This window comes from Lycorma delicatula, chromosome 2 (genome assembly GCF_047948215.1).
Source record: "Lycorma delicatula isolate Av1 chromosome 2, ASM4794821v1, whole genome shotgun sequence".
NCBI classification, from domain to species: domain Eukaryota; kingdom Metazoa; phylum Arthropoda; class Insecta; order Hemiptera; family Fulgoridae; genus Lycorma; species Lycorma delicatula.
This window is the reverse complement of record NC_134456.1, coordinates 167,328,426-167,353,346: the sequence shown is the minus strand read 5'-3', so window position 1 is coordinate 167,353,346 and position 24,921 is coordinate 167,328,426. Positions and strand designations below refer to the sequence as shown.

Sequence of the window (24,921 nt, the reverse complement as noted above, 5' to 3'; positions counted from 1 at the left end):
CAGACAGAGAAACATTCATTCTTGGATTGAACTTATGGTTGGGATGCAATGGTCTCCTATAGTTCTCCATTCGATCCGCTAGGATTAAATTTTACCCGACCGTATAAATAGGGTATATGTTTATACAATCGTATATGTTTGTGCCACAGTAATTCCAGAACACTTGACACTACAAGTGTACCGGCATCCTCAACATGGACCTAGCAGGGTGAAAACTACACAGAAACCAACATTAAGAAAAAGGATTAAGGATAAAAGAAGGTTAGAAGCTGAGAAACACGATCCACCTAAGACAGACATTCTGAAATCCAAAGGGTCGCTGAAAAAATTGGTTCTGTGGTTGGTTACCTACAATCTCTCAGAAAATCGCATCATTTTTACCCAGATGGGAGTAACACATTACTGACCAACCATTTTGCATTGACGTGCTTAAATATGAATTGTAACAAAAAAACTGCTTTCTTACAGAAATTTAAGGGCAATCCGAACGAAATAGGTATAAGCGATTCACCAGAACCATTAGACTACACGTAACGATTTAAATAAGTAAAAATTAAACTGACAGAATATATACATCAGTTTTTCCAAAACGAAAAACCAAAATTGTTTGAAATCCATCAAACAAGTGGGTTATCCAAGAAAAAAAGCAATATTTAAACAATAATACTGAGAATGAGGAAAAGAAAAACTACCAGTTAAATATTTATCTATAATATACACAATAATATACTAATATACCGATTTTAAAGAACATTCGTAATCGGAGTTTTGAAGAATGATACAACAAATTGTTTCCTCAATCTTATGAATAAGACTGGGTACGTACCGATTTACAGAACTTAAAACTTTAAAAAATCTTTTAAAATATTATTTTCGTGAAGCCATACAGTCAGTAGGCTATCGACTCTAGTGAATCCTCCCGTCAGAAATCATATGGCTTTCTGCTTCTTTTTTACGATGAACATATATGATTAAATTTTTCTACAGATATGTCATCACATCAATAATAACAGCAGTAGCATTGTATGCAAATCCGTTTGTAATATTTAAAATAAAAATAACGGAGGAAAATAGGAGAAATATCGAAAAATGTTTGGATAAAAATTGTCAAAATTTGATACTTGTTAAAATGGTAAAATTTTTGTAGCCAAAAAGAATAACACGGTAATCCCGGTAGACTTTTGAGAGGCTACAAAGGTCTAAATAAGAATCAGGGCTATATCCAATTCAATATAGTAGTTTCATTCAAAAACTACAGGGTTGTTTCATTACGTTGTTCAGGTGCGATACCTTAACAGTCATAGGCATTTAATTTTTATGCATACTAAAAGTACAAGAATAAAGTTTAACCAAAGATTTTCGTCAAAACAACTACAAGCAAGAATTAAGCGAAAAGATAAAAAGATATTTTTACCGAAAATTTGTCGATAATCAGTTTGAAACGACTGGATGTCTGTGTAAAAAAAAGTACGGGATGACCGAGGGTGTCTGAAGGAAATCTTGAACTTGTCAGAAAAAACTTCCTGCGTAGTTCTAAAAAATCTGTTATGAAAGCCGACCACGAACTAGTAATGCCGTTGATAACAATGTGGAATGTTTTAAGGAAATGCTAACATATATGTCCGGACCATTTACAGCTGATACAAGCTTTTAAAGCCTGTGCGTGCCGACTTCGCGATCGAAATGTTGCAATATGAAAATGATGACGACTTTCTTGATTGTATTGTGATAAATTCATCTTAGTAGGAAAGTTAACACACATAATATTGTCGCCTGTTCGCGGCTCGATCCGGATATTGAGATATTATCGATAATAATAATGAAAATAGTAACAATAATAATAATAAACGACAATAATAAACAAATAATAATAATAATAATAGTAACCACAACCACAACAATAATAATCCCTATAATAATAACAAAAAAATGATTACATAAAAATTAGAATTTAAAGTAAGGTCAGATTTCATTTACAGGTATTCAAATCATAACCAGATTTCAGTTCAATTGACAAAAGACATAATGACCTCTAATATTTACACCTTTAACAACTGATACTGTATTACTACAAAGATAAGATTGGTCTAAAGTTCATTCTAATCTATATTCTCTGCACATACCTTTGCTATTTACAAATAAAACTACCCTGTAGTTTATGATTGAATTTAATACTTTACTCCTTTCACTAATTGTCTATTGTAACTCACGAAACAACTTCCTGCATTCCCCATTGTCCTCACTGGAATTACGTTGACAGTTAACGCCATCTAACAATCGCGTCCAACACAAGCTAATACTCGCTTCATTCACTACTCGCCGAATACGCCTCGCAGAATACTCGCTTAACACTCTTCGCGTAATACTGGTCTTTCCTGGAGTATTTATACTCCTATCATCTTCTACAGAACCAGACCCAAATTGAAGCGTGAGAATCATCGTCCGAGTCTTTACATTTTCCCATGAATTCCTACTCTGGTCCGGTAATTCATCTCATGGAACAACATCTGTTGTAGGTGTGTCAGCAAGCATTATTACAAAGAACGATTGTTAAACGGACCTTTAGCCTTACAAAAAGGGTTCCTTTTAGTCTCCTTCTGGATTCCTTCCATTATTATTTTTTCTACTACTTTCTTCGTAACTGGCAGGAATCCGTTACTCGGGTCCGTTATACCGGTCTTGTTAAAATTTTCATATTAGGAGGTCATAAATTCCCCATGAACCTTCCTATGCGAAAGGGGCCCCCAAAATTAAATGTTTTCTGTGCGATATCCCAACAGTAAGTTTACGGGCCCTACTTTTTCATTCGAATTAAGCGTAATAGGAGTCGCTTATTTGGATATACTAAGTACACGATTCTTTTTTTGATTGCAAGGTGGATCAGAAAATTTTATCTGGCAAGTTGATGCGCCTCCTCACTGGCATAATTCTGTACGGGATCGGTTGAATGACGTTTTCCCCGACCGTTGAATCGGTCGGCACGGACACGATGACAAAGCTTGTTTGCGGTGACCTTCAAGAATTCCTGATCTGAACTCGTATGATTTTTGCCATTGGGGTTTTATAAATTATCATGTGTATGTGCCTTCACTATCTATTAATTTATCCTATATCAGCCGCAGGATTGAAGCACCTGTCGCTTACATTATTCCAGACACGCTCGTTAAAATATGGGACGAGCTCTATCGGTTAGATGTGTACCTAGTAACGATAAATGTAGTGGAAAAAAACTGTAAGAGTTATTTTTTCATTTGAAACATTAAAAAGTTTTAAAACTTTGATTTCTTTTTTGTGCAGCCTGAATTTCACTCATAAATCTTTGAGCTAATTGCAAGTAAGTATTCATTAAGTAAAAAAATGTTTGTTATCCATTTTCCCTCATTGACATTGATTCTTCATACCGATTGCAAATTTTAAAAAAAAATCAATTACACTTAAACTTGAAAAATGTATTTTTTTAATAAAAAAATTAAAAATCTTTTTATTAACTGATGTTATGATACCAGAATATCAATAATTTATTGAGTATAATAATTATTAAACGCTAAATATTTACACTACACGTAAAAAATCTAATAAAAAAGTTTTGAGAAAACCTGATTTGTAATAAAAAAAGCAACTTTCTTTTTATTTTAGGTAATGAAAGGTATTTCACGCACAGGTAGATATTTTGTCTGATATTTCTGCAAAATAACTCAATATGGACTCAGAGATATTAAAAAAAAAGTAAAAATTCTTTTAAAAAAAGTAAAATGAAAACTTCTATCAATTAAATTTAAGTTAATACAATAAACAGAGAAAATATTTTTTTATCAAAATTAAAAAAAACAATAAGATAATCAACAATTCCGGTTTACTCATTTTCTGTAATACTTTTACAACAATGAGTAAATAATAAGGGAATTAATGATTGAAAACAAATTAATCATTTACTTTTCATTAAAAAATTATTAATAATCTAAATTTTATCATTAAAGTTAGCAACAATATTTAATTTTTTTTTTTTTTTAATTTCCATATAACTTCAAATTTAAAGCTTCCACCAACGATAAATGAAAATTAGTATTACTATTAGACCTTACCTGTTTATTTATTAATTTTTTTTTCTTACAAAAGGAAAAATATGTAAAATAATAACTCGGCTTTGATAACCAGCAATTAAATAAAATTGACCTACTATCAAGACATTCAGCTAGTATCATAAATTTAGTTTAAAAATTTATCTTTATTAATAAAATTTGAAATTATTTCTACGCAAATAACGCATAGTTTAGAAAAGAATTATCAAAAATAAACATTTCAATTTACTATATTAAAGTAGTAAAAGTAAAAAAATATATAAAGATTTATTTTTACTTGAAAAAAATAGGGTGGGCGGGTTTTTAGTTAGAACAGGTTAGTCATTAACACTCTTCTTAAAATTTCAAAACTACCGACAGAATGTCGTTAATGATATTTTTTTTAATTATATGTTAGAACAGGGAAAGATAGAAATTTTATAAAAAACCTTTTTTTATAAGGAGGGGGGTTAAATATCTCTAAAAGGGTTGAAAACCCCTGCACCTGATAACATGTCATTTAGAATAAACCCATATAAAATCGATTGCTTGAAATTATCACAAGTTAGAAAAGGTTTATAAGAATAATGATGTAAAAAAAGTGTTTTAAGATACAATTTAAAAAAAATGTAATTCTGATGATATTATTTCTGAAAAAATTCAAGAATGATTTTCATAAAATCCAGTTCCCCCTCCACCAGACTTTTAGAAAATGTTATCTTACCTATACTCCTCCCTACTATTGAATTATTACGCCAAATTTCATAATTATAGATTAAATCATTCTTGAGACAAAACCTCAAAAGTAGTTCAATAAATAAAAATACATATAATTCAATTTATTTACCCATACGTTTTGGAACAAGGACCACGAAATGTCGACAAAATACAAAAATAAATATTTCCTTCATCCGATAACAATGCACACTATTACAAGCTTTAACAGCTAGGAAAATAAAAAAGAAAACAAAATAAAACGTAAAAAACAGAATTCTATTTATAAAATATTTACACATATTTAATGTTTGTAAATTACATCATTTAAATAAATATTTTTACCTGCATACTGAATCCAACAAAATGTAAACATTTAGGCAACCGTGCAATACATTAACAACTAAATAGAGCAAAAACTTAAAATGTTCTATTTTTTTTCCTTTTTTTATCATTAAAAAACAATACTGAATTTCTGAGTGTTATCAAATGCTGACTTATAAAATTGCTTAATAATAATAATAATTACAACATCTTAAGGAATAAACAAAATTAAGCTAATATGAAATTTTTAAAATGCAAGCTTTCGAATTAAGTTAAAATGATAGATTAATTTCTGTTAAATAGCTTAAAAAAAATAACAACATGTAATCATGAAAATGACAATACGCTTATACTGTAAAAATGTTATATTATTTCTTTTGTTTAAATTAAATTACATAACTAAGAAAGATAAACAAAACAAACAAAAAAATTGTACTTAGACACTGCTTCGTATTATTAGAAAATAAATCATAGCACGCGATTTTTTTTTAAGATTTTTATTTTATACAAATATAAATTAAGAGAAGGGGAAACTTTCACGACGTTTACAAAGAGCTTAAAATTTAAAATAATTATAACTTTTATGACATGGTTATTTATGTATAATACAATAAAACTGAATTTTTTCTTTAAATCTCATGATTTTAAACTGCTGATCATAAAAATCAGTAAATATTTAATCCTTTGCTGAGTGAGTGCGTTTAGGTATAAAGACACAGATAATATTATAGATAATTGTTAAGATTATAACTTATTAATAGTTTGGTCCATTTTAAAAAGTAATATAATTTTTTTTTTTCTAATAAAGGCGGTAAACTATATTCACCCAGAACAATAATTTATAGAAAAAATCTAATTTGGACACCACATGACCTTGTACGCCTATAAAATTACATATACACAATTTTTTTTTTTTTAAATGAAAAGTACATGACATTTTATTTTATTGTTAACTTCTGATATTTTTTCATATTTTTTTTTTTTTATTGTTATTGTTGAATTATTTATCATAAACATTTTTACAATCAGAGGTTAATAATTAATTATTAATAAATCAATATATTTAAATTAAAAAAAAGATAAAGATAAAGATTCAAACCGATGTGCCTTCCCCTTATAAGATCCAAATATTTCATTAATAAAAATTTTATTTGGCTATAACTCTGGAACCGATGAAAATAAGTACCACTTATGATGAGAAGCTCTCAATGAGAGCTTATTACTGCAGTTGAAAAATTCAAAATCCAGATTTCATTGTATTTTGGGCTTTTCTGAACACATTTTGTTCAGTCAATTGCAATCAAAAGGGGAGGTGCACAAATAGAAATTATAACAGTCCTAAATACAAATTTTCAACATCCAACGGCTAATCGTTTTTGAATTATGCGAGATACGTACGGACGTACGTACATATGTATACACGTACGTACATACGTTACGCCGAAACTAGTCAAAATGGATTCAGGGATGGTCAAAGTGGATATTTCCGTTGAAATCTGAAAACCGAAAGTTTTCGCGATCACAATACTTCCTTTACTTCGTACAAGGAAGTAAAAATAGTAATAAACACCTTTCTAAACGATTGAGTAAAAAGTTACAAAATTCAAAAAACTTCTAACAAAAGTATTCAAGTCGATAGATTAAAATAATTAAAATTTGAAAAATATGGGAAAATAAAATTTCTAGCGCTGGGGATAGAGTGGGGGTTAAATAACCGTTTTTAATGTTTTTATTTAACTACGAGTATTTTCAATAGTATTTATCTACATAATCTTTGATTAGGAAAAAACATGCACGAATAAAATTTTCATTAAGTGCAATCCCTTAATCTTAATTTCTTCCAACTTTTCATCAATTTTTTTTAAAAATAATTGAAAGAATGATACGCCTTATTCAAAATACAAACCACGAAATTTGATAATTATATTTTCCTACTGTTATCACACCCAGTGACGTAAAAATAGATTATTTACGGCAGACAAATATTTTAAAATTAATTAAATACAAAGATTTAACTTCCTGGAAAAAATTAATAATTAAAAAATGTTATTTAAAAATATTTCTAAATTTTACAAATAAATAAAATCTTGAAAATATTACGTAAAGATTCTACAGCTTGAACTTCCGGAACCTACTATTAATAATAAAATAAATAAAATAGTAAATATGATGAAATGGAGCAAATGATTAGATGTTACCAAATGTTTAACCAGATTGTTACAGTACACATAAATACTTCTAAAAATAATCTTCAAATGCATCCATGTAATCAATATTTCACAAACATATTTCAACTAGACATTGCAACCGCTTACACTAAGTACTATACGTTTTAACTTTTAAATATTAAAATCATAAACAAGAGATTTCTTCGTTAAGATTAATATTAACAAGTATAAAATTCAGCCGGTCTCCGTGGCGCGAGTGGTATCGTCTCGGCCTTCCATCCGGAGGTCCCGGGTTCAAATCCCGGTCAGGTATGTCATTTTCACACACGCTACAAATTATATTCATCTCATCCTCTGAAGCGATACCTAACAGTGGTGCCGGAGATATTAAACAAAGCAAAAAAAAGTATAAAGTTAAAAATTTTATAAAACCCCACGTTAAAAAATGACGTAAGAAATTAAAAGGAAAAAAAATTTTTAAGTTTATAAAATTGATGGTTCAAAACCTTCAGGGGAACATGACAAATAAATCTGTGAAAGAACCAAGTCTGTAGCTGCAAATAGGTACCAAGAAAATCGTGAACATACATCGCACAGGTGAAACGCATAACCCTCCTTTTTTCATTTTTTTTCGAGGGTTAAAAAAATAAATAAACATTATAATTATACAACTAGAAATCATAACAAAAAAACAATTAATTTTATACACAAATAAATAAAATTAATTTGGTATGAATTTATATATGTATTATTTGAGTCTGGGCTTCACTCCTGAACGGGTTATTTAATTTTAATGAACGTTACAAGTTAATTTATTCTTGACCCTGATTCAGAATTAGGTAGTATATAATTTAAAAATATTCCGGGCTCCGTCCTACTTAATGTGGTCAATAATAAAATGTGTGATTTTCATTTTTTTACTAATTACAAAATACCTTTTTTAATAATTTGAAATGATTTTTTTTTGTATTCTTTTACAAAATTTCTGTAACCATAATATTGTCACGGAATAATAAGTAAAAATCTCTTTTCAGTTATTTAATAATCCAGCTAAGGACATCAACCAATTTTAGTTTTTCAGTTGTCGGTTACGATCAGAAAAATTTAATATTCATACATCCCTTAATAAATCGGCTGAAGCTGAAAGTACACTTACACGCGTGCGCGTGCGTGTATGTGGCATAAACAGAACTAATCAAGAGTTGCTTTCTCTCTCTGATAACAATGGTGTTCATTATTCAACTATTTTATTGAACAAAATAAAATTCTAATTGTATAAAACTGCATTCCGGTGGCCTTACCGTGTTGATTTTCAATCTTATATAAGTCAAGTGGTGAAGTACATAGTTAATTACAGAGAATGGTTATGACATTTTCAGAAATAATTTTGGTTTCATAAAATTTTTTTAAGTTACTTACCTATCTTTTTTTACTGTCGGCACGTTAACATACATATCTTTTACATTTATGTGCTTTTACATTTATGTGTAAGCGATCAATTTTTTTGCCGGCCTAAAATACAGGAAATTTCATTTTTATCACTGTTAATAGATTAAAGTTTCTCTTGTACATTTTTTGCATAAATGAAGAATAATTTCTTTGTACTGTTTTAAGGTATGAACATCAGGGCAGTGAACAATAAAAAATTATGTTTTAAAAAAGGTACATAATAAGTGTAATATATATTATATACATATTCACTTCAGACAAATGGACAGCGACCATTAAATAATCTTAATATCAATCATAGTTTTCACTTTCTGTTAATTCCGTTAAAAATCGGTTAAGAGCTTTCGCAGAGATCTCCATTTCTAATTTTTTATGAAAAAAACAACAGATAATTAAAAATATATTAATTAAAAAAATTGAAACTACAGAGATGTACATTTATCAAAGTCATTAAGATAAAATATATATATCTGTGTAGGGTTTGGCTACATTTTTCATTATTATTTTGAAAACACCCGTCAAGAAATAGATATATCTCTGAAACGCTCAATAGCGTTAACGGAAGAATAGTTTGTGAAAACAATTAATTTTAACAAATAATAAATTCTGTTGACAGGATACAATTTGTTGAAACTATATAGTTATATATTTATCTATCACATGAAAGTTTAATAAAGAAATTCAATAACTCAAATAATCATGAAAAGAAAAAAAAGAAACGAAACCTCATTATAAATTCCTTGTACGAAGTAAAGGAAGTATTGTGATCATGAAAAATTTTGCTTTTCAGATTTCAACGAAAATATCCATTTTGACCATCCCTGAATCCATTTTGACTAGTTTCGGCGTGACGTCTATACGTACGTATGTACATATATACGTGCGTACGTATGTATCTCGCATAACTAAAAAACGATTAGCCGTAGGATATATAATTTTGGATTTAGGACTGTTGTAACACCTAATTGTGCACCTCCCCTTTTGATTGATATCGACTGAATCAAAAGTGTCCAAAAAAGACCAAAATATAAAAAAAATTGGATTTTAGACTTTTGCTTAACTTCAGTAATAAGCCCTCATTGAGAGCTTTTCAACGATTTATCATAAGTGGTACTTATTTTCATTGGTTCCAGAGTTATAGCCACTTGAAATTTTAATTAATGAAACATTTTGATCTTATAAGGGGAAGGCACATACATCAGTTCGAATCAAGACTTCACCTCCTTTTTTTTTTAATTTTTCATTTAATTTAAATATATTGATTTATTCATAATTATTAACCTCTGATTGTAAAAAAAGTTTACAATAAATTCAATAATAATTTTTTAAAAATTTGAAAAAATATCAGTAGTTATTATGAAATAAAATGCCATGTACTTTTCATTTTAATATGTAATTTAATAGGTGTACAAGTAAGTCAAGCGGTGTCCACATCAGATATGGTGAAACATCTGATTATTCGGGGTTTTTTCATCCTGTTGACAGTTACATTATAATAATTTAAAAAATATAGTATTTTTACAAAATAACAATTTAAAAACTATAGCGAGTGGTAGCGTGTCGGCCTCTTATCCGGAGGTCCCGGGTTCGAATCCCGGTCAGGCATGGCATTTTCACACACGCTACAAATCATTCATCTCATTCTCTGAAGCAATACCTAACGGTGGATCCGGAGGTTAAAAAAAAGAAAAAAATATATAGTATTAGATCTATGTAAGACATACATTTATTTAAAGAGTTATAAAGGGACTTTTACTCTATCCTAATATTTCAGGTAAGATTGTTGAATTAAAATTGTATAAATACTTATGTTAATAAATATTATAGCAATTTCGTAACTGTCCACGTTATTAAAGAATTGGCGGATTTAATCTCACTTTCTAATGAAATAAGTTTAAATGAAGTGCAGCAAAAAATGTGTATATGTAATTTAATAGGCATACAAGGAAGCGGTGTCCACATAAGATCTTTTATTTATCTTATGATTAAAAATTTGTCTTAATAGTGGATGATATGGAACGCATATATACCGTACTGAAGTATGACTGAAAGAATGCTATCCCAACTAGAAATCGAACCGCTCACCTTCAGTATATCTGTCGGTTGATATAAACTGAACTACGATGTTAACGTATATAATACGCAAGCAACGTAATACGTAATCAACATTAGTAAAATTCTTAATTTTATACCAATTGAAATATTAATGGGCGTTATACATGACTGCAATTTATTTTATTTTTTTTACATTTATACTTATATAAATATTAACAGAGAAAGGAGATTTCATTACGAAAATAATGTTTGTTGCCTTCGTTAAATAAAAACGATTAGTTCTGCATCAAAAATTTCGAAATTGACAAAAGACATAAATTTAAACCTTTCTTTTATACCGAACACCAATACACGTTTGATATTATAATGTACATTAAGTACAATTTTAGACCTTCAAGTTGCATTTAAAATTTCATTCGGTGAATAAAAAGGAATGAAGGTGAGAGTAAAGCGTTTACACTAGTCGAACATATAGTAGTAAATAAGTGGAACAGTAGGTGGGTAAATAATTAAGGAGAGAGGGAATAAACTGTTATTCGTTCTTAGCCCTTCTAACAAACAAGAAAATCTCCGCCCGACTATCGAAGACGTACGGAAATAAAAAATTCTATAACTCTATAACTCTCAATAGAGATGTACCAAAGTAACGGGAAAACAAGTTTTACTAATCGATAATTAATTTGTAAAGCATTACTAATTATTTACAATCATAATAATCTTTGAATAGTCATCAGACCGAAGAACGGTTGGACTTAACCAAGTTTTTTATAACTAGTTGCCATACGAGCCTAACTGCGCTACAGAATGTTCTCGATCAAGAGCTGTAGATGGCTGGTAACATTTTTTCTGCTAGAAGCACACGTACATTGCCAACACTAACGACTGGTACATCAACCGTATAAAAATGAACATTATATGTAATTATTAGTAAGCCTTCCGTTCTTAATAATTACTGGCTTCACCACCCGATTGGAAATAAAAGCTCCCCAGGCAAATAGGTAGCCTCCACAAATGACATAAATATCAAGGCGCAGTTTTTACGACTTTACTTTGAACCGAGCTGGCGTGTAGCTAAAACTCATCAGAGAAAAAGGGATTACGAATAAAAAACCAGGAAGGAGAGTGATTAGGGAAAGATGCTGCTTAAATCAAGAGAATTCCGTACAGAATCTATTTAGTCGAGTATTTGCATGTTTTATCGTTTAGTTTCAATTTCCAAGGTATTTAATATTCCAATTATATAGTCAGTATTTTAATAACAGGGCACACTTAAATCTCTTCACATTTCTATTCGTTCAAACCGGATGTGTGTGAAATTAACACAAACATTAACAAGTACAGAATTTTCATAGAACATAATAATCACAAAAACGGGAACCATGAGATAAGACAAACAAAACCATCAAAGTAGTGTTTCAACGTACCCTCTATATAATAGGTATTCCATCCAACCAACAATCCGTCGGAATAGAAGGTTTATTCATAATGTGAACACCAAACTATTAATCGGACTTTTGCATTAACCGTTTAAAATATATGCTGAAACAATCGGTTCTCTCTCAAATACTCAAAAGCTACCAGAGAACAGGCTTAAAACCAATTAAAAGAAATCTTCCATCATTTCTCAGAATTATGCGGAAGTATCCAACTGATCTACAAACCTTTCAGTCAGAAAGGGTTATAAACTGTAAAATTAATATACCTACATCACGTTCTAAATAAAGTTCATAGTCGCTGACAAGAACGTAACATCATATCACGTACTACGACTAATAGCATTTCACTCCAAATCAACAAAAAAAATAAAATAAAATAAAATAACTGAAAAATATTATGAATCCAAGTAATAAAATATGACAGCATCTCAGAGTCTACAGCTATGATTGCCGTGCATTCCTAAAATATTGTGTCTCTTTCTTTTTCTAGGTAAATAAGAAAGTTTTTCAAGAATTGTAACAATTAAAGCATATCATTTTTCAAATCTTATGTTAAAAAGAATCAAAATTAAAAAAAATACTATTATTTTTACTTTGATTATCCAGCCCTATGTTTTTTTTGTTTTTTTTTGTATACATCTACAGTTCAAATCAATGCATGACAACGTGCACAAAATTCATGAATGTGGTAAATCTGTAATATTTTATTCATTTTACACTTTTTTAAAAGCAAAACATACTGGTTAAAAATTAAATAAGTAACAGAATACAAATTTTAACTTTTACAAAAGTACACTTAACCAAATTGGATAATAATGTGTAGTTTTTTTAAAGTTATTTCAAACCGTCTTCAGTCATCTTGCGACTAACCTCGGTTACTGGTGCAGCTATTTTTACACTGGCGTCACCCGATATTATTGCTGTGCCTTTTCTTGTTTTAATTATGCAGATGCGCTTTAAAAATGCGGGCGAAAAGTGTGTATGACTTCATTTATCTGTTCATTTAGCACATATTTCATAATGTTTTAAGATACGTAAGATGTGTATCCTTTTTTTATATAAATGTACAATATCGAAGTTGTCAGTTGTCAGTTGTCAGATAAACCTACAAAACTGTTGTGAAGCAAATGTTGACTAAAAAAAGAGTTGCTTAAGAAGGATTTTATGTGTTGAACGTACCTTTGTTTAAAACTTGAATCTTATTTGATCAATGTGCAATCGGAAAAATCTTCCATACTGTGTTAGGTGATAGTTTTCTACAAGTAAGGATTTGTTCTTGTTCAGAAGGCCACAATGTATACAACTCTTTTTACAATTATATTATTTAAATTTAAATGATAGACTCTTTCCGATCACATTTGTGAGTATGCCTAATTAAAAAAAGCCGAAGTAAATTACTAAAGTAATATTAGCTAAAACCAGTAAGTAAACGACAGTATCAGTCACTGACAATAATCGCAAAGACGAATCAAAACGTTTTTAAGCTTTTGTCCATCATGGACAAAAACTACGTAATAGATTCGCTAGATTATTCGATATTTAAAAATAATAATCGTGAGTTTGTTTTCCAGCAATACTTTAAAGTGAGTGATCGATCATTCCCTATTCGGGCAATCACACGTTAAATTATTTTTCTGTTAGTTCAGAAAGATATTTGAATGACTACAGTTTAGATCAAAGTAACATGCTTTTAGTAAAATTTAAAATAATTATCATTTAAAATAAGATCATTTAAGATCATAATAAGATCATTTAAAATAATGATCTTAGGAAAGCTTTCAGAGCTTATGAATATGATTAGGGTTGAAAATGTTTAAGTATTTAATAAATAAATTTTTTATTTAAATCTACACGTTTTAAGTATTTTTGTTTTACTTTAATTAAAAATGATACTTTTTTCTTATTTTGTAAAAGGGCTGTTATATTAATACACTAAAAATATTTATGTAAAAGTTTAAACTTAAAAAAATATATGTTTATTTTTTCATCATTTTATTTCAAATAATTCAATCAAGATTGTTCTTGTATTTCATTATTGTTTTATTGGATTATATTACAACTGACTCGTGCAGGTTTATTAGTAATTCAATTTGAAGAAACAACCTTCGAATCTTAACTTTTTCGAAAAGTAAAAATATCAGTGCGCAAGCGCATATTTGTGTTCATACATAAATTAATTAAACCACTAAAAACATGAAGGCTTCTATCAGAAGGCATTTTTAGTTTGTATATGATTTTTCAAAAAATACATCCATTCTGATGATATAATTAAAAACTAATACAGTAAAAACGGTAGCTTTATAACAGGAAGTTATAATAATCCTTATGACTAAACGGCAGTTTTACCCGATTAACGAGAGTTATCCGTTAAGCGGTATGTTTGATCGTTTATGTATTTGTGTACCTATAACTTCAGCAATGAAACAAGTTTACTTTAAATAAAAACAATCCTTAAAAAAATAAAATATACTTTACTTTTAAAAGGCATCTATTAGGTATTTATACTTAATTACACTTGTGCTAAAAAATCTCATCCCTATAAACCACACTGTTTTCTTCTTCCAAAACAGAAACGATTAAACTACTCATAATTTAACAAAAGTCGATTGCAGTATAATGTCAAACTTTTTTTTAATCCTAGTTTTAATATCCAGCTTGCTAATATTCAAGAATTTCTACGTACACTGAAATTAGATAGTTTTAAAGTTTTTTGTAACAATTTTATTATACTGAAATTTTTTTTATCTCAGACTTTTAGACAGTCTGTTTTTTAAAGACTACTAATCAGAATTCAATGAATTACCGTTGGAAAGCTTGATTATTAGAATGAATAAAAATTATCATTATGATTTAAATTTCATCAACTTTTAATGAAAGACCCAAGGCTTTGGACCTTTGATAAAGGAAAATGTTTTCCTTTAATCTCTTACTTACCAAAAGCCTACACAAAAAGCTCATGGTAATATGTTTATTACCGTACAACCTATTTTTGAAATTTTGTGCGAAGGTTCTCCTTGTCAAATTTAGAGAAAAATGTTTTCATATCTTTTGTTTTTTCTTATGTTGTTTCCTATCAATAGCTTGGTTCACAGGATTTTTACTAATGTAAATGTTTCAAAAGAACACTTTTATAAAACTATGAAATTTTCAAATATTCTTTACTTCTCTACCCAATAAATAAAGAGTAGATAAATCATCGAGAAAGTAATACAGCCAAGTAAATTAGCTTTCATTAACCAATTTTTTTTTTTTTGTTTATGTCGTCACACACGTGCTTACATACGTTCATGTGTATACAAGTGCTTATTTTTACTAGAAAACTTTATCTTTCCGCAAAATTTAAAAGTATTTCTCTTTAAAAGATGTACAAAATTATTTAGGTAGATCAAGTAAAAATAATACCGATACAAAGCTTTAAGAATATCGCTTGTAATTCGTTGGATTGCCATATTGATACACAATTATATATTTAGCACATAATTTATTTTAACCCGAAAGGGCCAACATGAGAAACGGCTCCAGCCTATCCCAACCACCCTTACTGTATCATTCGGGACCCCCATTCGTCATTTTAAGAAAATTGTCGAAAAATCTCACTTTACCACTTTTGATATCGGATTCTAACAGTTGCTGAGCATGCTATGCCATTTTTAAGTGTAACTTGTATCTCGCGTATCGTTTCACGGTGCCTAAGGCCACTGAAGACACTAATACACATAGTAAATGCTCATTAAGAAACAAAATCGGATCAGATAAATCAAGAAGAATAATATGAATAAAAAATATACTTATTAACACTGTTCTCTGGAAAATTCCGTGATAAGAATAACAATTCATTTATTGCTACTTTTATCGGTTCTCAGTTTTGGCTAATTTCAGTATTTTGGTCAATAAATACTTAACTTTTGATAAAAGCACAATACGATTAGTACGGTTAGATGCAATAACCATAATGGTTGAGGTGATCTGACGAGATGTGTGACATCAATTGCTCCCGAAAACGGAATAGCCATTCCAGTGAATAAAAACATCCTATGCCAGACTTACTAAAGAATGTGAAGAGTGAAGTAGTTTTATGTTACCTTCTTCAATCAGTTCAACATATTTTTGCACGTAAGAACTTACCGAGACACAGATGATATTCAGCAGTACACAAGTTAACTTTCACTTTGTTAAACCACCATCACGGGTCGGTTGCGAAATAATACCGTTGCTCTCAGTTCATAGCAGTTATAAAAAGGCTATTTATGAATAGTTAGATGATGTATGGTTATTTGTTCCTAATAACCATAAAGAACACTAAGACAGTGTGAACCAATAAATAGATGAATTGATTTTTTTATATTCAATTTATAATACACACCCTCTTCCGCAAGTAAAGGAAAAATATACTCGTATTTTAATTAGACTGCAGATTAGTACCCGCGATTGGTTATTGTGAAACTTAACAAAATCAGCTGCTGAACTGTAATAATGAAAAACAATACTCTTAAAAATACATAATCATTCGAATGAATAAAAAACATCCTATATCAGGCTTGGCATTAACAAATATTAATCTTTAAGAAAAGGTATTCGTACACGATTTTAGTGAAACAAAACCTGCAGTTAATAAACACTTTCCATAGGTAAACTGTTTTCAAATATTATAGTTCATAGAAAAAAATAACCATTTAGGTTTACCATACAGGTTTTAGGTCGCATGTTATGAGAATTATTTGAAAGATGTGGAAAAGTCTTTAAATTTTTATCAACAGGTTCCACTACTCTCAAGATTTCATTCAAACTGTCACGAGTCACTTGTAACTCAATCTTAGGAATAAAAAATAGGCAAAATAAAATAATAAATAATCGGGAATAACATTTTTAAATATCAACAACAATTAAATTTCTCATCATTTATCCCGATAATGGAGCAGGAAATGGTATCACAATCGTATAAACAGCAGAAACATACGACAATAATTTAATCGCAAACTAAAACATATATTTAAAAAAAAACAACTAATAAAATTAAATTGATTGATTAAAAATAATACAGAAAAAGGCTGACAACATAGTTCTCAGTCTTTCCCGTCAGTTGGAAACAACTGTGAGTTGTTACTGATGCACGGTTTACACACATATCCACCCACAACTTAATTTAAAACATTTATCGTTTTCTTTAAATATAATATTTTTTCGTTTACTTAATTCAATGATTCTAACTAAAGCGCGCGTGCATGCCGTATTTAATTCGCGCGGGTGTGGCAGTACTAGCGGCGACGGTCGGCCCTTATTAAACTAATGTAATTTCTCAACTTACATAGAACAAATTTCTATTGTACGGTCGGCAGACTGGTGTAGCCCCGAGACTTAACGCACCAGGTACCGAGTCAATCGGGCGATCGAGTTCGAGACCCACCACACCGAGTTACTTTCTTACACTTTAAATATTATTCATTTATGTAACTCTACCACTCACCTGTGACGTCACAACATAGCAGACGACTACAATAGTAATTTTTTAATACTACAATACAATTTTTGGGGTAGAGGTGCGATTTTGCAAATTTTTTTTTTGTAAATAATTTAATTTTTTTAATTGTTAACAAAGGTACCTAAGAAGACCTTGCTCTACAGCCTCACCCTCTTAACCTTTTAAGTTGAAAGTTTAATGGCATCAATGCCCCATATATAGAAGTAATCTGATCAAATTGGTCAAAATCGGTCCAGTAGCTCTGAAGATATAAGGTAATTTAGTGGCCAACAACGAACACACACATATGTACATACGAACGTTAACATAAAAAAGATTTCCATCCGGTTTTTTGAGTTCCTTAGGTGTCAAAACGGCAAGATCCGGAGAAAACAGCATATACCCAAATTGGACCGATTACAATACTTTCCCTTCTAGAACTATACCTTTGCTATAGCGCTATCTAGACAGGAAAGTAAAAGGTAGCCAATTTGAACAACTTCTTATCTGTTTAAAATATATATACTAACAGACTATAATATAATTAGAGACTATAATATAATTACAGAAGTAGAACATAACGAAAACGGGAAATAGAGAACTGATCGACTGTCAAACCGACGGATTCAACTGTTCATTAACTTTCACCATTTTAAATATATAATCAACGTATACGTTACAACACTCGTGCAGCATCCAGTATTAACAGGTAAAACAGAAGATCATTTATTAAAGTAAAATAACATAAATTTGTAAGTTTTTTGTTTTAAAAATGTAATAATAAATAGAAAATTTCGCAACAATTTGTGGAAATTTCCTAGCATTTGCATAAAGATAAAAATTTAATCTTTCCTCAGCCATAAAGTTGAAAATTATTAATACCCACATGATCAGGTTCATTTTTTAATTACTACCAAAATTTATAAATATATATGTTATATATATATATATGTTATATATATGTATATATGTTATATATATATGTATATATATAAAATGTAAATTTACGTGCCGTAATTTATAGTTGTTGGCGATCTGAGACGAGACACGAAAATGACTACTTTTTGATAAAAATTACACATTCATTATCAAAATGCACAAGCATCCGATACCAGATAAGTGAAGTTGAAATGGACTCTCGTACTCTTTTGAAAAGGGCCCAAATTAACTGTTGCATATGAAGCATTCCAAGCCAACGTAGATATAGTTGATGTAGCCCTAGAAGTGATACTACCACTCCGTTTACCGCAGATTGGTTAAATAGTGAACATTTTAACTGTCACAGAAAACAACTCATGATTAACCACTCTTCATTTCACAGGTTCTTTTGGCGTGACACACTGTGGCGGTTTATTATTTTTTATGGCGTGACGCATGTACGACAAAAGAAATACGAGGAGAGTATAAACCAAATAGTAATATAACTTCCATGTACAGAAAAAATAATTTGTTTTATATTGCTTCAGCTCATCGGGGGAAAGAAAAAATATAAAATTTTTATAGAATTTTTTTTTGCAAAAAATTTATTTCAATGATATAATTTCCAACCGATTTCTGAAAAGATATAATTTTTTTAGATTTTGATAATCTAAAGAGAAAATCACTACTACTAGAATGTATTTAAAATCTAAACTCCATCAAAATTTCACACCCCTCAAAATCCCCCATCCCATCGACTAATGCTTTCAAACATTTAACAGAATTACTCCCCGAAATACGAAAGCTCCAACACAAAATGTCATGACTGTTAAGTTAAACTGGTTCCAACATTAGCATATATACACGTTAGCATATATAATTAAAAAAAAAAATTTCAATTATAATGTGTTAGTACTATTTTTTTCTGTTTTATAAGAGATTATTTATAGAGAAAATCCCCATTTTCATTAAAAAGAAAGTTTTACTCTTACAGACAATTAAACAATTGAAAATGTAATTTTTTTTCTCTAACTCGATCTGGGATAAATTTCTCGTAGAAGCAGTTTCATTTGTTATATCACAAGCTAGTAACTCACCTCCTAAAATGGATTCTTCAATTTTTTTACTTTTTCAATTTATTAAACCGGCAATGATACCCTACTAAACGTCTTACAGTTTTCATAGCCTTTAACATCACTTCTTCGTAAAAAAAGCTACCACATTTCTCATAATAATTTTAAATCTAATGGTATATATTCTCATTCATCTTTAACAACACAACTTTTTTTAACATACAATACAAATCTATTTAAATGAATAGCAAATTAGTGTATTCTCTTGAGAAAATGAAACGTAAATTCTCTTTGAGAATAAGAGTAAATTCTCTGAAAAAAATAAAATATTTTATTAATATACATAATAAAATATAAAAATTTTAGAATATTTGACATCGGTTTTTTTTCAATAAGCCTGATTACAAAAAAAGCTGATTTTTAAATCGGAACGTTTTGGATACAATTCCCAGCGACTTAGATTTTTCTTCCATTAATAAAATGCCAATTAATTGATCTAGCTAAGTAGTAATAATAAATAAAAATAATGCAAACATTTCTGGGTTACATCAAAGAAAACTATTAAGAAAACAAAAAAAAAATACAAAAATGTATTATTAAAATCACGAAATTATGAGACAATTAGGTTGTATTTAATTTTTTTTTTTTTTAAATAACAACTTAGGAATTGTATGACTTCATACAAGGGAAGAGTATAGGGCATAAAAGTTACAGAAATAACATACCTTTGTAGTTCTAACTGTCTTTAATGTTAACTTGTACCATAGATAATTCAATAATTCTCTTACCGGAAAACTAATCTGATTAATTTTCGACCACTCCTTCGTTTACTTTCGTACAACTTTACATTGTAGCTACGGTGTTATCCTGATCGGGATAGCAAAACTAATATGATAACAAACAACCCAAAACTTTATCTAACGTTCACAATTAAATAAAATCTAAATATTCATCAAAACATTTAATCTCCAAATTAGTAGAAAATAAAAGAGTAACTCGAGAACTCCCAGTGATCCTAAAATTTAAAATAAATATTTTCTTGTTTATTAAATCGAGATGAGTAGTTAGTTAATATTTGTTGATAAAATTAATATACGGATGGTGTTCGTATATGATAATAATACAGCATAGTTGTTCTATTAATAAATTGATAATGCAGTTATTTAAAGAATGTTTTGTAACATGAGTCACCTGCATAAATGTTTGATAAATTTTAATTTTAACTGCAGTTACATTCAAAGATAACAACAATATTATTATTATTATTATTTTATTGACTATTTTTTACTCTCCACGTAATACACTGTCTTTTTAGATCTTAGCTGCTGAAATAATATGGTTTTACTCACACAAGTATGCTCCAACAGATAAATTCTATCGAAATTCTACGATTACTTCTCGGATCAACGGCTGAAAATCAATTCGCCAAGAAATTACTGGAACCAAGAACCAAAAATTTATCGATGAATGAAACTATAAAATAAATAGCAGGTTTCGAAATCTACAATCGACAATGTAAGATCTTATTATTAAATGCAAGGGTCGGAAGCAGAGAATACACGTGAAAAGATAATAAGGATAGAGCTGAACTAAGGAGCGAGTCGGAGAAAAACAAACAGAAGTGGACGAAAGGACTGAAAGATGCATCGAACAATATAAAGATTTTGTCGTAAGAAGGCCTTGAACAAAAAAAAATAAGATCAGTTAAACAAAACTTTTCAAATAATCTTTTTACCTGTATTAACACTTCACAAATAACATAAATAAAATAATAATAATTTTATGAGGACTCTCAGATCTCTCACTATACGTGCTGATGTGTCCAAAATCTGGTTTCCCTGCTCGTTAAATCCATAATCATCTCCAGGTAAGTTACTACCGTATTGAAGAGCTGAACTATTCGCATTCTGACGACACGGTAGCTAATATAAACAAAAAAACCGGCTAAAAATCAGCAAATAAAAGTATTTGTTAAAATTATTTCCATTCATTGCTTTCTTTGTTGACTTCGTTAAGTGTTCTGTTTCTTTAAAACTGTCTTTAAAAAAAAATACATATCTATCTAATTTTCTTATATCTGAAATTATAATAATAAAAATAATATTTTTTTTAAATTTCTAAATAAAAGATAATTACAACAAATATCAACATTTAATAGACACGATTAGAAACTGAAAAACTGGTCTTCTGTCATGTTGAGTTCTTATTTTTAATTATTCTATGACAAAAAAACAAGGTAAGTTAATGACATAAAAAATAATTGCGAAGTTAAATAACCTAATTCCCAGTAATAACTGAAAATCCTACTGGTATTAACGATTAGACAAAATAAAATAAAACTAGAAATAAAAGAAAAACAATAATCTGTACACGCGTACAGTAGCTCTTCCACGAATCTCTTTTCAATACACTGAACATAAATTACGATCAATGTAGCTTGATTACGACCTTACATCGAAATTATGAATTTCAGTGCAACGAAACTCAGCGATATATACACCACCTAAAATGCAAGAAAACTGGCATACACACCAAATACACACCCAAACATATAAACATCTACACCGGTACAACCTCCCCACATGCTTACATCATTTGACAATTAACATTTTACATCTGCAAGACCAAGCACACCGAACAAATCCCATCAGCCTTTACCAATCCCCTCCATTAAGTAGGTTAATTATCTTACCTCTTCCTCCGTTAAGACACTGTTCTCCAGTTAAGCAGTTCTTATATCCGCTAATATCGAGCACCTTCCAATAAAAATGGGATATGTCTTCTTCTTCCTCCATCTTATGGAGGAACCTGCAAAGCCACTGCCCGTCATCCTTACCCGAACTCTTAACTATTAAAAGTAATCTCTTAACTATTATTAAAGGTAATACAGATTTTTTTAAATGTTTAAAATTTAATAAAATACACAGAATTAACTAAATGCAAAGCAACGTACACCGTAACAACACAAGTAGCAACAGGCAATGCGGATAAGCGAGCGCACCGCAGAGCGTCATCATTCAACCAAGGCTAGAACTCCTATTTGAAATTGTTTTCAATTATTTTTTTAAATAATCTGTTCTGAAGATGAAAATATACGTGTGAAAACGCTTACCGAACTTAACGAAAAAAGCGTTAAAAGAAAACAATCAATTTCAATTAAGTAATTACCTTCTGCTGTTAGGTGGAATCGGAAAAGCTATTATTTATTAATAAATAGAATTGTATACCTGGAATTAACCGATAATTTTTCTAAAATATTCAACGGCGAAGACATATTTATTGTCTTTGTCTTTCATTCAATATTTTGGATTCAAATTTTAACTAATTTTGTTACTCTACACGTACGCACAAGTACGTATTTTTTAAAATTAACTTTTTAAGTAATTTAAACATAAAATACGAGTAGTAAATAAAATAATCTAATAATCTGGTTTTTAAGTAATACAACAAAATTCTTTACTAGAAATGTTTTCATTCAGTGAAAATTACTTATTTGCGCGCGCGCGTGCACACACACACACTACATAATTTATCATTACCATAAAAATAACAAAAAAAAAATATATATATATATATATAAATTTTGGGTATCAGACAGAATTGTAATTTAATACAGATTTAATTTAATAGATTTAAAATATTTCAAAAATACTCAAGAAATTAGTTCGTGAGGTGGAGAGCTTATTCAAATTTAATACAAAATATATTAGACAATTCTTTCTAGCATAACACATCAAATTTATTCTAACCACTCCGTTTAATGATTTTTTTATAGTTTTACTGAAGAATGTCAATCACGTTAGCCGTCACCAGCGGCGTAACCCTCCTTTCCTTCATCTCTCAAAATAAATAAATAATCTTTTACACAGATTTCGTTCAAAAAAGGGATAATTTTTTTATCATTTTCTCAGTTCAGAATTTTGTGTCCGCGCATATTTCTGCTATGGCCCGAATTCAGATAAACTCAGTAACGGGCTGGATTTAACAAATAAATGAATAAAAATTAATAGCTAAAATCGACAAGGTTCGAATAGTAGTAATAAAATAATTTCAATACATTTTTTTAAGCAAATAACAAAATTTAAATAGTTAGACTTTGTTATAAAATATTTCACTGAAACGTTGTAACTCAGAAACGCTTCTTCACATTAAATAAATGATTCCAAAACCTAAATTAAATAGGGAATTTTATTTAAATTTCATTTATAAACATCTGTTTTTATAACAACTCTATTTTTTATTTATTTTTTCACCTTTTCTCCCAGGCCGGATCCTGCAGTCAAGTATAACACAACCCAGGAGAGTGTCCTTTACTCTAACGGACCTCCCGTCTCGGCACGCCGGTCGGATCTTACTTTGCGCCCGCCTCAAACTTCCAGAGTAGGACCCGCCAGGCCCGGCTATGCCGTCCCTGGGTCCCCACTCCGGTAGCTGGAACTAGGTCTTCAAACCAACGCCTCTAACGGGGACACTCCGAGCGGGGCATCCCCGCCGGGACTCGATCTTCTTCGCTCGGGAGTCCGAGAGTCCCCATGCCTTATCGCTTCCAGCAACTCTTTATTGGGCTATTTTATCATAACAGAATACCCAAAATGCAATTTACTGAATGCGTTTTTATCAGAATAAAAATTTATCATAAAATTAAAATAATATTCTTTCAATTACAGTAAAATTTTGGAATGGGAATTGTATTAATTTCTATAAATATATACTCGCTAAGAAAATGCTGTAGCCAATAAGGTACATAGATAAAAAATTAAGAAAAATAACATAAAAAGAAACTAAAAATACAATGCAATTTCGTTTTGTTTTTAATTATAATATATAATTGAAGTTACTATTAACGCTATTTTTATCTAGCAAATACTTTTTATAGCTAGACTAATCAGCAGATAAATTGTTTTAAAATGATAAAATGTTAAAATTTTCAAAACGTTAAGCATTGTAAACAATACTAGCAAACATTCACTCGCATATTATTTTCACTGCGTTATTTTCATTCTTTTTCATTTATGTATTCCAAATATATTTATTACATGAAGATATTAGTTTATATAGATATAACCATTAATTTTCAACATACTTTCTACATAAATATTAACTAAGTTACAGAATATTAAACAACACTAAAAAAGATTGAATATTAAATTAGTAAATAAAATAATTTATGCATATAAGTAAACTACTTTATACTAAAAAAACTTGAATCAGTCTCTCCATATCTGTAATATAACGGAGTGCATATTTATTTATTTTTTTTTTTTGAAA

At 29.4% G+C, this 24,921-nt stretch overlaps 1 protein-coding gene across 8 annotated transcripts in view; it reads right to left on the bottom strand.

Annotated features, from left to right (window-relative positions):
- The window catches only part of LOC142319415 (uncharacterized), a 137,518-nt gene that overhangs the window by 100,187 nt on the left and 12,410 nt on the right, over window positions 1–24,921 (bottom strand). Inside the window, exon 1 of one of the 8 annotated variants that reach the window (XM_075356676.1) lies at window positions 5,118–5,211. The exons of 6 other annotated variants lie outside the window; for them this stretch is intronic. In XM_075356676.1, coding sequence (XP_075212791.1) covers window positions 5,118–5,123 — 6 coding nt within the window. In that variant the 5' untranslated portion in view covers window positions 5,124–5,211. Of the gene's footprint in view, window positions 1–5,117; window positions 5,212–24,921 lie in introns of those variants that run through there. One more of the 8 variants, XM_075356674.1, reaches the window with a different exon arrangement.